The sequence below is a fragment of the Liolophura sinensis genome, chromosome 13 (genome assembly GCF_032854445.1).
Source record: "Liolophura sinensis isolate JHLJ2023 chromosome 13, CUHK_Ljap_v2, whole genome shotgun sequence".
NCBI classification, from domain to species: Eukaryota; Metazoa; Mollusca; class Polyplacophora; order Chitonida; family Chitonidae; genus Liolophura; species Liolophura sinensis.
The window spans coordinates 22,226,587-22,240,775 of NC_088307.1; the positions used below are offsets into that span (position 1 = coordinate 22,226,587).

Sequence of the window (14,189 nt, forward strand, 5' to 3'; positions counted from 1 at the left end):
TGTATAGCTAGCATAGTTCATGCCCTTACTGGGACGCTGTAGGACCTACTAGGTACTCTACATACATGCCGACAAGCACTGCTTTAAACACAGGTAACTGTAGTTGATTAACAACCACTGGAGGCAGGTAAACCTGCAGTGACAAGGTCGAGTCAAGACAACCTGTATACTGTGTAGCCGTGCTTAGCGAGGAGAAACGATACACGGGTACTGGGCGAGACTCCACCATATTGTGCATAGTGAATAACTTCGACATCCTAGACAACTGTCAGCGTAGTCTTTTTTCCCTTCGCCTTTTCTTGCAGTGGTAAACCGGTAGAGTTTTGACAGGTAGATCTGGTCTGTATTACAGAGGACCAACCTCATCAAAACCACAAGCAAACCTGCCGGCAGACCCGGGTGTTAACCTGATAACGATTATCGTATTCTCCTCCTACAACAACGCTGATGACGACGACGACCAAGGCGAAGACCAGTTCGTTCATGCGTAGAGAAGATTCCCGAAGTTTGTGAACAAGTCGAACGGGTTTGCAAATTGGCGTGCAGCGTATACGTGTACGGGGGATGTTTGTCGTCCAATGAACTAGCGGTAAAATATAGTACGCACGCCACCATTTAAGGACGGGGGCAAGCCGTGTTCCGTGCAGTCGCCGGCTCGTCACTAGAAGGTTAAGGTTGAATCTGTCTCGGACAGAAAAGTGAAGGATTTTAACAGTTTCTACTAGTTCATAGTCAGAACTGTCAAAAACAGGTGAGGATTTGCATCTTGCCATAATCCACAGCAGCATTTTGTTGAATTTTTACGTGAAGGGATATCCCAACTAAAAAGCAATCGCAATGGAAGTTAAAGGAAGCCGAAGCTCTTACTCGTCGGAGGTTACCCACCGTAGCCGGGATTCCTCCTCCACCTACACTCCTGCCATCGGCAGTCGCCAGACCACGGTCATCCAAAGATCATCTGGCATGCCAGGATATCGTGGTTCCATCGGCTATGATATTCGCCAATCTTACAGCTCTGGGCTTAACTTGGCCCCAGGAACCGCTAGCCATGTCTCCAACGAGGGTGTCAACCACATCAAGGAGGATAGGGCCAGGGAAAAGAAAGATATGCGCGAATTGAACGAGCGTCTCGCCAGCTACATCGAAAAAGTTCGATTCTTGGAGGCCCAAAACAAGGCTCTCTTGGCTGAACTGGAAAAGCTCCGTCGTCCAGTGGATCTGGACAAGATCAAGCAAATGTACGAGTCGGAATTGAACCAGGCCCGGCTTGTCATCGACGAGTTGTCCAAGGAGAAGGCAAACTTTGATGTGAAGATTGTCAGCTTGGAGGATCAACTTCAATTTGAGCGATCGGAGTAAGTACCCAACGAACTGCAGAAGCAGTTTTTATTTTTGATAACTAATATGCAAAGCAAAATGTAAAATGAATGAAATGTCGGGCCATGTCAAAGGAGAAATAAGCTGGATTTGTTTGATTGTTGAACTCACTTGTGCAAAGTTTTGAAGTACATACTATGCTTCATTTCCAATATGGTGGCGAGAGCATGCTTGCCGGCCGGCTGTCACTTGGCACCAGTGTATCTTCTCCACGCCCATAACCCATCACGTGACTGTTACATCCGGGACACCTGGTTCGTCTTTGCCACGCAGAGAGAACATACATAATTGCATCTATTTAATGCTCCATTGCGCAGGGCCAAATAGAGGTCATCATGTTCTTGAGATATATCGGCAAACCACACTCGGAGATGCAGACTTATTCAAAACAACGTTGTCAAGCACGAATTGAATATTTATTCGGGAAAGTCGTGCTGAAACTTGCAAATGCCTGTAACGGTAACCTGACAATTAATAGCTGACATCCACAGCGCCTTGCCCATGTATGCAAATATAAAAGGCAGGCCGTTAAAACATTTAACTACTTAGAGAATAAGTTCAAACGTGTTCAGCTTAGTTTCACATACGCTGTGTCTTACAAGGTGCGCTCTGCCAGCACGAAACAAAATCGTTGCGTCCCCACTTCCTTGAATATTAGGGCAGACAAGATGCACCCATCTTATTTTGGCTTAAGCGATGAATTTTTAGCACAAACTTACAAAGTGTTTAGTTGAACTGATGGTTTTGACGAATAAGCTTAACTAGCAAAGTTGAAAGAGATTAATGCCACTGAGTTGATAAATGGCGTAATTTATCAAATTATCTCTCTTAAAACACGTTACATGTGACTTGCATTGTATAACCCCAGCCTGTTTCACGGTTCCCACAACATGTAGCCCTGCAATTGAATTCAGAGAGCAACTGTTGGTATGTCAATAAAGCTAGCTGAGTCTACCTGCCGTAAAACAGCTATAGGCTGAGTAAGCCGGGCTCGGTGTGGGAATGTCATAAAAAAAGAACGTCCCCAGGTAAAGCTCAAAGTATACGTGTTTCAAGCCGATACAATCAATCCGAGTTGAATGGGGCCGTTCCTGTGTTAATAGCCGGCCTCACCCGAGCTCGTGAGGTTATGCTGGGTGAGCGTCAATGGCATGCGCCCCGTGTCGCTAGAGCCGCCTCCCATATAAGGAGCGCTGACGTTTTTGCACCTGATGAATATTCAGCAAGGTTGATCGTGAACATTCAGACTGTAACGCTGGAGGTTGAGCCGGCTTTTGTTGAGCCTGAGAAACCTGAATTTCAAGTTGAACCACACTCAAAGGACAACGCTTGCTTCTCTTCGCCTTTTAAAAACATCACCCAACAAAAAAATCTCCTTTAGATTTGCAACCGGACCAAACGTTAAGAGTGGGCGGATTGAGTTGTCGTACAACCTTCGAGTCAACGTATATCTGAGAGTTAACTGTACATGTCTATGTACTTGCCTAGCATATATAACCTCAACAGATCATTGCATTTTCTGTATCTTTTAATTTTTCCGTTTTTTTTTTAAGTTTCACATTAAGCAACAGTTATGCAACTTAACATGTCGACGGCATATCATTGAAGAAACATATTCAATCACTAAGCGGGGAATTTACTGGAATAAAGCGGGTATGCAAATATGTCAGACTTCTAGAGTAGCACATATACATCGTATTTTAGCAGTGGTAGACTGTCATTTACAAGTGTGATATATCATCCACACGAATCTAGGTCACCACTAGAATGCAGAAAGCCAGGGTTATTTTACTTCTGAAACACGTGTCTTTTCTTGCATGGCACATAGATGACTATTGATTCCTGGAAAGGTGTTTTACAGAGTTCTTTTTGTCATTCATTCTCTTTCAAAACATACAGATTCCTTTTATGACACCGGTTATGAAATCCGAAGTTTCGAAATCTATAGGAATTATAAGCTAATGCAGTGCGGCTATTAAGCTCATGTGCAATACATAAAACTACACTCATATTACTGTTGGGCATCGAAGCATTTCTTACAGGAACTACTTGTAAGATTGCTTAGTGTGATCAAAACAACTTTATGAAAAACATTTTTCAAAACTATTCCCACCATTCCAATGGTGTCGTTTCAAGCGTGCGCGCAAAAACAGATTTGCCCATGGAGTAAGGAAACGTCACCGATTCTCGTTTCAGGCGTGAACGCGAGGCACGTGAGAAGGCTGAGTTGCAGGCTAAGGCTGACCGACTGAGCGACCATATTGGCGAGCTCGAGGGAGAGCTGGTGACCTTGAGAGGTCGCGTGGAGAGTCTGGAAGATGAGAACAAGAGACTGCGGGATCAGCTGAGAAAGTACCAGGATGAGATCAACAGGCTGCGAAGCGTAAGTACCGATAACAATGTACTCTGTTCTTCCAAATAGACATTCGTAAACCAGCCGTCAACCAAAATGGATGTTTCAGTTCTATAATCGTAAGGCCAGTTCGTAAAACGACGCTGAACACAAACCACCAAGCAGCTAAGAAAGTATAAGTGGAAAATTAGAACCGAATGTTGTAAAGAGAGGCATGTACCAGTTTTCAATAGAACCAAACTTTTCATCATTTATGGTAGTCATTTTACGCGAAACGGTAGAGCCACAAGGAACCGAAAATCTATGGCTTCGAACTTGGGTGCACGAGGGGATGTTGGTAGATGAGTTAGAAACCTCTTACTCTAAGCAAAGTTTTTACTTACCTTATGGTGAATTGATGCTCTTAGATGATGGTTTATGATTGTGATATCCATCAGTCAATCAAATAATGACTGATTACTGTTAAATCACTGTTGATTACGCGTTAAAACCACAGTTCTGCGGTTTACCGTCCATATGGTCGTGTGTGATTCGCACTCATGCATTCCCCGATGATTCTTAGAGATTATCAAATGGTGAAATCTCGCGATCAAGCCAAGGTAAACAGTGTAGAAGTGTATCAACGAGATTGTCGTTCAACATGACAATAATGAGAGTTTCATTTATAAGTTCCAAAGCAATGTTAGTGTCATATTTTACTACTTGGCATGATCAACAAACTGTCGCTCTTATACACAATGCCATTTGCGGATACTCATTATGAGTAATCATCATGTCTTTACAAAGTGATATAGCTCACAAAAACATTAGACATATGTAAAGCGCAAATATTAGTGAAATCTGATGTATGGTGCACAGTCTTGAGTACTGTATATATAGAGCCTAGTGTATGTCTTAGTCTATTTTGGTGAGATTTTCTATTGTTCTCTGTTAATTCTATTATTAATAAAATCTAATCAATGTATTGGTGTTTCTCTACAGGATCTTGACAACGAGACTCTCGCCCATATCAATGAGTCCAACTTGAGACAGTCTCTGGAAGAACAGCTGGCTTTCATCACCGGAGTGTACGAGGCTGTAAGTGAATACTAGTATTGAATAAATCGACATTACCCTAGACCAGGGTGTAGGACCAGTCAGATAAAATATCAGTTAAATGTTCAGATTTGGCAAACTACAGTCATATAAAATGTCAGTTAAATGTTCAGATTTTGCAAACTACAGTCATATAAAATGTCAGTTAAATGTTCAGATTTTGCAAACTACAGTCATATAAAATGTCAGTTAAATGTTCAGATTTAGCAAACTACAGTCATATAAAATGTCAGTTAAATGTTCAGATTTGGCAAACTACAGTCAGATAAAATGTCAGTTAAATGTTCAGATTTAGCAAACGCTCTCATCAAAGTTTGTTTCGATACTAAAAAGGCATGAATCAATATATACCTCCTAATGCAATCAAAATTGTAAGAAGAACCAATAGCTTTTCAGTGGCTTTGTTGCTTTCGTGACTGCAGGAAATCAAGGAATTGACCATCTTGGCTAACCGTGACACCACCATCGAGATGAGAGAATTCTGGAAGGGTGAGATGAGCAAGGCCATGAGGGACATCCAGACTGAGTATGATGAACGTCTTGATCTGATTAGGAACGACATCGAATCCAAATACAGCTTCCAGGTGAGTTGGAAGGAAAAACAAAATCTCCATTCTGAGAAAAGGCCGATCTGATTAAGTATTAAGAACCACTCTTCACTGGAACCACTAGGTCATTTGTAAAAGCATACAATATAATTACGAAGGAAATGAGAAGCTTAATCTTTGTAAATGGTGCTTCGTATGCTGCAAAACTCGTTCAATGATCCAGAAAAAGATCCTCATAACAACCATCAATGGCTTTTTTTAAATTCAGCTCCGTGAACTGAGAGCCGGCTCCCAGAAGGATACCTTCGAATCCACGCACATGCGCGAGGAGCTGAAGAAGACAAAGGAAAAGCTGAGCGACCTCCAGGCCAAGAACGCTGATTTAGCCGCAAGGGTAAGGGGACGTAACTCTGACCAAAATAAAACTTTATAGTGTGAAAAAACCTGTATACTGAAAAATAAGCAAGGAATTTCACGTTCTTCATAAAATCGCCATGTAATTTGATTGGTTGAAATGAAAAAATTTCCTTTTGAATCGTTTTAAAATATTTTATTGACCCTTAAGTTTGTTAAACAAACAGAATCATGTTTCACCACCTTTTCCATGGAACAAGATATGACAAGTTTATGTCTTTCCTGATTAACAGTGCGCCAGTCTGACGGAAATGAACCGTGAGTTGGAGAGCCAGCTGTCCAAGGCTCTGGAAGATCTGGAGGAACAACGCATCAAATACGAAGCAGAGTTGGCTAGATGCCGACGTGAAATGGAAGAAGTCCTCCGCGAACTCCAAACTCTGAGCGATGCCAAGCTCAGTCTAGAACTGGAAATCGCCGCTTACAGAAAACTGCTAGAAAGCGAGGAGAACAGGTAAGAAATGAAATACGACTTGACCTGGAGAGTCGGGTCATCTGTTCAGCAGATTGTGTCATTTTGGAAGAATGGGGTTTGACTAAGATGAACATACTTTTGCACATATCATGCGACTTTCAAACGTCATATTCCGTGATTTTGAGACCATAGTAAAGGGTTGGTTTTTCATCAGATGAAACTAAAAGAGCATGCAGTCTGGTGTTAGCAATAATACAATATATACGGACAAAATGCTACAGCATAGAGGGTAAAGACAGAGCCGCGTTGACCATGTAGCGGTTTAGCAAATTGTCACACGTAAGAATTTACACGCCAAATTGCACTATAGTTTAAATTTTACTTTCAACGTTAGAGAGTCTGTGTTTTGTTTTCAGGTTCACCTTGAAAAAGGCCGTTGAAATCGCCGGCAATTATGTGACACGATCTGGCAGCGCCATGGAACAGATTTCTCAGTCAAGTGGTAAGGCCTCTTGGCGATCCGAAGATCGTAAGTTGTCAAAGTTTCTTTTTTCTGCAGGCATGGATGTCGAGGTGGCAGACGACATACGGAGGCTTCGAGGCGGAAGGATGTAGCCCTTTATATCATTTTGTGGTGATCGGTGACGTGTAAAAGTCAATTTATTAACCGTTATTCATTTCATTTTGTTGAGGTATTCGGAGCCTTTCCCAAACTCCTGCAGATTCATCAGCCGCAAGTCCTAAGTGCTGGCGTAAATTTCCCAAGATTCTTATCAACCTGGTGCTTGCTGGTTCTGCAAATGTTACCCATCTCCTTCCTTCAAAATTTACCCACGCTCCTTGATGATCCAAAACGTGCCATTTAAGTGACAAAACGATTCTAACAAACTTGTAAATGGCAAATAAATATTATTAGATGAGACATGACAAAATGGCGGAGTATCGGTTCAAAATTTTATGCAGAAAAGCTTCCGTTCTAGTTCCAAGAATTCTTCAAAAGTATTCAGTTAGTGAAACAAGACACAGCAATGCAACTCTGTTAGCATATCACAGAAAAGACGGGCACTTTGAGCCCTAGTTTCCCCCGATGGTTAGCTTGGATAGATGATTCCAGGAGATGCACATTACAAAAGATCCAGTCTGAGCCCAGGCGAAATAACCCCCACCCGTTTGAACTCAATAGTTCAACTTCCCGTTTTCCTGTGTGGGAGTAGACTTTGACCCAAGTAAACGTCACCCTAACACTCATTGATTGTCATGATAATTGCATGTTTGATGATAGTTATGCTTTGGTTATTATTGTTAGTAGCGGATTTATGTTATATTATTTACACTTTTGTTTTAAAACTTTTGGTTATACAGTTATATTATCGGGGCTTTTGTATATTTTCATTTATCTGCAGCTCAAACTTTGAAATCCTCAAAAAGTTATAAAACGACTTTGTTTCGAAAATGGATTTCAAATTTTTGGCCATATTTTCCTATCAATATTCGTCATATATCGTGTCCTTAATACGATTTCGTACAGGTACTCTAACAAAGCAATTATCCATCATTTATTCAGCATACAATTATAAACATTTTAATGAAAGTTGTAGTTTTTATTTCCTGTAAAGGCTTTCAAATATTTCAGCATTAATAAATCGTATATATCTTGAGAGCATTCCCAAGACATCAGATGTACTAATTGATTAATTCAGTATGTAAGTAATTAATAAACTTTTAGAAGAGTAGCTTTATCACTGGTTTTGAATGTACTGCACTGAATGCTTGATCTTAAGTGCTAATTGTTGGCTTGTTCAGATTTTGCTCTGAATGTTGGTTTCTAGGTCTGCAGTCAAGCGAGTCCGTCGGCAGATTGACCGTACAGAAGACAGCGCGTGGAAGCATCGGCATCCCAGAGATCTCTCCTGACGGAAGATTCGTTGTCATTGAGAACAACTCCTTTAGCAAGGTACCCAAAAGATTACTGCAACGTTTCTGAGTAGACTATGCGCAAATTTGCGACTCTAATTGTTAAAGGAGAAAATGTTGGCGACGAAAGGGGAGGTAATTCACGGATGAAAAGCACAGATATATTTATTACTGGTATGGAAAGATTGATTTTACTTCTACTAACTGTTCAGGGAGGAGAGTAAATAGTGGTATGTTATAGTCCTACTGGAAGATTATTACTCTGAAAATTATCTTATGTCCATTTTTGTATTATGTACGTTATATATATGAGATAGATATTTGTAAAATTTTGAAAGCTCTCAATATATCGATATTTTTTGTATCGGAGGTTTGCTGTGGTCATGGAAAACTCACATCTGCATGACATTGAATCTTCCAGAAACAAAGCATGAAGGGATGGAGAATCAAGCGCACTGGTGGTGACAGAAACTGCGAATACGTGTTCCCCGACATTGAGCTAAAGGGAGGCAGTATAAAGGTTAGTATTCAATTAACAGGCTCCACCCAAATGGTGCCAAATTCTCCGGGAAAGTTTGCATTATTTCGCAGAAGTGGCGTCGTCGTATATGACAGAAGCTCCGTTTTAGACAATAGGGAACATTGCCCATTAAAACCTAGTCCGAGTGGCGCATTATTTTCTTCTTTCTGTATTATTCCATTATTTCGGAATCGTTTTTCTTGTGCAACAATGCGGCAGTTCACATGCACGTTCGCCTAATACCAGAGAATCGTGTATTAATATTAAATATCATGCCCATTAGCAATTTCTTTATGTCAAGAAGAAATATTCTCATTGTCTATATTTGTGTAGCCATTACTTCTGAGATGGATGTACACTAATTATCTTACATATGTGAAGTGATCAGTTATCTCACACACTTGCTGTTGTTGTTGCTCAAATCATGCTTGTTATGCACGACACACTGTAGTCTTGGAGTTTGTGGGGACTTACATTTTCATTATCTGTTACAGATCTGGGCCCGCAACGCGTCTAAGGGAAGCGAGAAGAAAGGCCAAGACTTGGAGGCTGATTTCACCTCGTGGGGATCCGGAAATTGCTACACAGTTCTTGAGGATGACAGCGGAAATGTAAGGGACACATTTTATACATATCACTGTTTAACCATTGGAGAGAAAATTCCGAGTGATACCTATCCTTGCAAGTGTTGCTGCTGTGAAGATTTCAGTAAATCTGATGCATTTCATTTATCTGTTTCCTTGGTGTTATACGCCGTGCTCAGGATCTTTTCATTACGTAGGGATTTCCACACGATTAGTTTCAAGTTGGTCATTTAACCAACATCGAGTAATTCTCTGAATGTTTTCTTCTCCTTACAGGAAAAGGCCACTCACAATCAGAGATTCGCCATGTAAACAGCGCCTTCTTCGGGGATGAGGTGCGAAACTAAATCCTGGTTTTATGGAAGCTCAGAAGGCACAACTTCCATAGCCTAACGCATACACACTGTATTTTGCTTGAGCTAGCATGAACAAAAGGCGCATGCGTGGTGTCGAGAGATCATTGATAGTGCTTTACCTTGTTGCCTTTTCTTTTTCTTCATGTGATAATAAAAACATATAAGTGTTCCTATTTTTGGAGTTCTATTACAATTTTTATGGAAACAAAAAGAGCGTGAACAAATTCAGGTCTCTACTCTCTTGTGGATTGATTGGGGTTAATTGAAGATGTGAAAATGGACCAGTGTCAGTGCTTGCTGGATACTAGGCTTTTGTTCGGCCATTCGCGTCGACAAAAATGCGTCGCTGTGTGATCAAGTTAAGTAAACATCTATGTCTCTGTATTTTATACATATTGGAACAATTTAGTGACAATGGTTACATTGTTTGTAGAAAAATAAAATGTAAAGAAAGAAAAACACACTGAAATTTGTCCTCTGGTTTCTATTTGTTTTACGTATCCAGTGATTATATCACAAGGATTTTTTCTCCATGTCTCCATGTAGAATTTACACTAAGTTTGCCTCTCTAAATTTTAAAGATCATACATTTGTATGGATTTGTCTACGTTTCCGTTTGATTGTGTGTGTGTTTGTGCGTGCGCGTTCGCGTGCATGTGTATGTGTGCGAAAAAAGATGAACGGTCGATTATTGTTTGTTGTCGAAAATCTGACCTTTTTTTAGTGTTTACTAGTGTATTGGTTGCATTGGCCATTTTGTACACTACGTTTTGGACTTCTTGTAATAATGCTAAGTGTATGACTAATCTTTTTGTGACGTCGATTCTGTATTCATTTAGTCTAGGGATGATTTTCCACGTGCATGTTCCTGACTTTGTGTAGGGTTACACATATTTTAGTTATTATTAAAATTAAGGGGGTATTTTTTTACGTATTTTGTCTCATTTTAGTACCGAGAAAGAATGTTGAAAGGTCTGCATTTGTGTGTGTATATATTGAGAACATGCCCAGTCTTCTTAAAGATTCCCGAACAACGAATTGTGGGAGGGCATACTATTGAGCAACTCCAGGTCACGTGACCATGCATGTGATGTGTAAAAGGAGTAGGGACAAGCCTCGTTGCTTGGCAACAATGGATGTAAATACTGTAGATTTTGAGATTCAGCGGATAACATTTTTCATGCTTGAGCGTTTTAATAAAGACATTTCGGCTCTGGAACAAATCAGACGTTTTTACGTTTTGTTTTTACTTAACCTTTTAGCTTGTTTACCTCACTGCTTGAAGTAGACCGGCAACTTATACCCAATTGGTTCCTCATCGTATTTGGGTTGACTGGAAGACTCTTTGGTGTTCTTTTGATTGGTCTGTGCGCCAGTTAGAGAATTCAAATGAAGGGAAGTAACTCTCAACATGAGAATCAAACTGAATATTTAAAAAGAAAGCACCATGTAAGCGAGGCTACAAAACCAAGCCAAAAAAAAAAAAAAAAAATAATATAAAACAATACAGCTTAGAAAGTAAAACCAGAGCTGCGTCCACAGTGTGACAATTGGCACACTTCACTTAGGGTTCATGAAAGTACTTAAGTAGTAGCAATTTGCAGGCCCCTTGTGCCATGGCTTAAGCAGAATTAAGTTAAAAAGACGTTTACATGAGCACGTTTCCATAACTTTTCTGCGTTTCACGTCATTTGACTTGTTCTCCCGAATAAAAACGACAGGTCTATATTTCGTACACCTCTCATAGACGGTGGAGGGGGCATTCCAAGTCGATATCCATCACCATCAACAATTGTTACTTTGATTCAGACTTTCGCAGTTATTTTATAGCATTTTCACACATAAGATCGCATTCACTATCAGCAGACCTTTCCCAAATGTTAATCAAGAACACGCATTTGATCAATCATGATCAATATTGTTGCACGCTGCTCAATCCAATATCTCACAAACTGATCACAAATGTACGGCCTTTCTGTGACGTCACAGTTGATTTCGCCGAAACACGAATGAAATGTAAATTTCCCAGAGAATAGGCGTCTGGGATCCATCCGTTGCGGAAGATATGACCGTTTAAAGGAATAAAAACTGATCACAGTGCAGTAAAAGTGAGTGTCTACCAACAATTCTTAAAGAACATCAGCTTCAAAGGGCAAAAGTAAGTATGATATTCCCAGAACAGCGAGCAAACATTTAGATCTTGAAAATTCTGTTGGCTTCGAAAAGAGTTCAAGAGCCAATTTCAAATTTTATTGGGGCTGTGGGACGTAAATATAGCCCAGTGAACTGAAGGCTCAACCAAACTACCGATTACACATAATGGTTTATGACTTACATCACGGTTAAAGCACTCGGGCCAATTCAACAAAACCATTTGTAACTTATGTCAAAATTTGAAATACGATCTCAAAGCTTATTTATGGGTTTTAGAAATTAACATTTTGTACCCATCATCAATGTTATCTTAAGACTAATTTTGTCCAAATTTCAACTTCTAGTACCAAAAACTAAGCATCGTAAAGAGTTATTAAATTTGACTGAAGTCAGAAATGGCTTTGTGGAATAGGCCACTGGTCCACTGCCGAAGGTCGCGCGCTCAAATCCAGCTCTTGCTGGTTAGGCCGTGGGTTTATGTTAAGAGTTTTCACAGGTACCGCCATCCATAAAACATGATCGCCGTCATACAAGTGAAAAATTTGGCATCTAGGCGTGAAAGCAAAACATTCGTATACTCACAATTAATCAAAATGGCCTTTCCAGGATAATAATCGCAAAACTAATTCCCAAAACAAAGTTGAACACAATCCACCAAAGAAGGCATTGTATAAACTAGTAATTAGGACGAATTCATGTAGCAAGAAACAATCACTAGTCATTTCTTATGCAACAAGCAGGAGACTTACCGTTATTTTGAGATTAAGCTTCGGGTGCCCTCAACTGGACTCAAACTTTGCAGATGTCGAATGGACAGATGACTGCAGCTGAAACAGGGGAAAATGCATTTAAAACATTAGATTCTCTGTTGTCCTTTTATGATCACATTGGCTCCATTGACGTTAGAAAAGGTTACTGAACACTCACAGAATGCAATGTTTCATCTTCCAAAGTGCATATGCATATAAATCTATGATCTATACCATATTGGTGGAGGACAGGTGGACTGTAATGAACGTTGGATTGTGTAAACGGTGATACGGACGACGCGACCGTTGAGTCACCTAGGCAGCACATGCAGTGAGAGCACAAAAATCTTCAAAATTCCTTGTCCAAGAACGGATTAGAACCCGGGATGTAGCGGGAGCCACAGAGGCACCGATAAAAAGTAAAGGAACTTTTATTAATTTATTCATTTATTTGATTGGTGTGTTACGGCGCATTTTAGTAGGTCTTTTTGCCTTTAAAACAGTTATCGAGATCCTCATACTGAAAAAGTATATCTCCCAGTAGGCGAGTATAGCTTAGACAATACATGCAAGTAACCGAATGTATAGTTTTCTCTATCGGACTCATACATCGTGACTTTACCGATAAAAATTTTTATTAATATATTCACTTATTTATCGTGTTTTACGCGGAACTGAAGAATTTTTTACTTCCACGACGGGGGCGAGCAATATGGTGTGAGGAAAACGGACAGAACTACGTTGGAACCTACCCCTAACCACAGGTTGCTGGCAGATCTTCCTGCATCACTCCTATCACCTCTAATACAGACAATTCAGCCTGTACTTAATTTTGACACCGCGTTGAGTGTTTCCGTTTTAAATGCTCTACGTGTGACACACCAGATAAACATCAAATGTAAAGAGCGTGGTACACACATCTTGGGACAAAGAGCTGCATTCTCCATTCAACTGTGTCAAATCTATATTGACCTATATTGGTATATGCATTGTGCGACAGTGACTTGTTGCATTTTAACATAGGTGCCCAGGTCACATTGTCTTTGGATTGGGGACAAAACATAAAATCACACGATGCCCTAGATACGTTCGATAGCGTTCGGATCATTCTAGAATTTTGAACATGTAGGGACGCGCACCTCAGGAACATAAAACAGTTATCAATGCCCACATTATAATAAATAACATATTATTATGCGAGATGAATGGAAACGCAAAGGGAATAATGCATATGTAAACATACAATTGTTGAGAGGTTTTTAAGGGCTAGTTATGGTTGTGATAAATATTTATGTACCCCGATGCAAAAAAGGTCAAAAAATCCAAACGACACACTAAGGGAAATTATTGCTATTAAAGGAAGCGTCAATATATCTTTGAACCAAACCTGTTTGCCCTTCTTTCATCGACGTCTACCAATGAATAGGCCACATACTTGTTTAAGATGCAAGTTTATGCTTCTAGGGGCAGTGCTATTCAAATCCAGTCTTTTTTATAAATGAGGTAAGAGCTTTATCAATGCCCCGGATAATGCAAGTGAAAAAGCGGAGCCTTTATATGTAACTCGATGTATGATAAAAACTCGCTTTGGTAATGGCAGTGAAATGTCAAAGCCGAGATCCCCGTTCGAGCCGTCTTGTTCTTTATCGATAAAGATTAATAAATCTTGATGTTACAACAGGAACTTTTCTTTTCCAAATTAAATGATCG

At 40.1% G+C, this 14,189-nt stretch overlaps 1 protein-coding gene across 1 annotated transcript; it reads left to right on the forward strand.

The window, feature by feature from the left end:
- Window positions 1–301: 301 nt before the first annotated feature.
- LOC135480271 (70 kDa neurofilament protein-like) lies at window positions 302–9,749 on the forward strand. Its single transcript, XM_064760066.1, has 11 exons — window positions 302–1,355; window positions 3,574–3,760; window positions 4,712–4,807; window positions 5,248–5,409; window positions 5,642–5,767; window positions 6,021–6,241; window positions 6,619–6,704; window positions 8,032–8,156; window positions 8,538–8,636; window positions 9,131–9,247; window positions 9,497–9,749. The coding sequence occupies exons 1-11, from the start codon at window positions 838–840 to the stop codon at window positions 9,530–9,532; spliced, it is 1,773 nt and encodes a 590-aa protein (XP_064616136.1). The 5' UTR covers window positions 302–837; the 3' UTR covers window positions 9,533–9,749.
- Window positions 9,750–14,189: the final 4,440 nt, after the last annotated feature.

Bases quoted from the DNA above. Each gene is read 5' to 3' on its own strand.
- LOC135480271 (XM_064760066.1), top strand. From the start codon at position 838: ATGGAAGTTAAAGGAAGCCGAAGCTCTTACTCGTCGGAGGTTACCCAC. The intron at 8,157-8,537 runs GTACCCAAAAGA...TGAATCTTCCAG, and splicing joins AGAACAACTCCTTTAGCAAG to AAACAAAGCATGAAGGGATG. The intron at 9,248-9,496 runs GTAAGGGACACA...TTCTCCTTACAG, and splicing joins TTGAGGATGACAGCGGAAAT to GAAAAGGCCACTCACAATCA.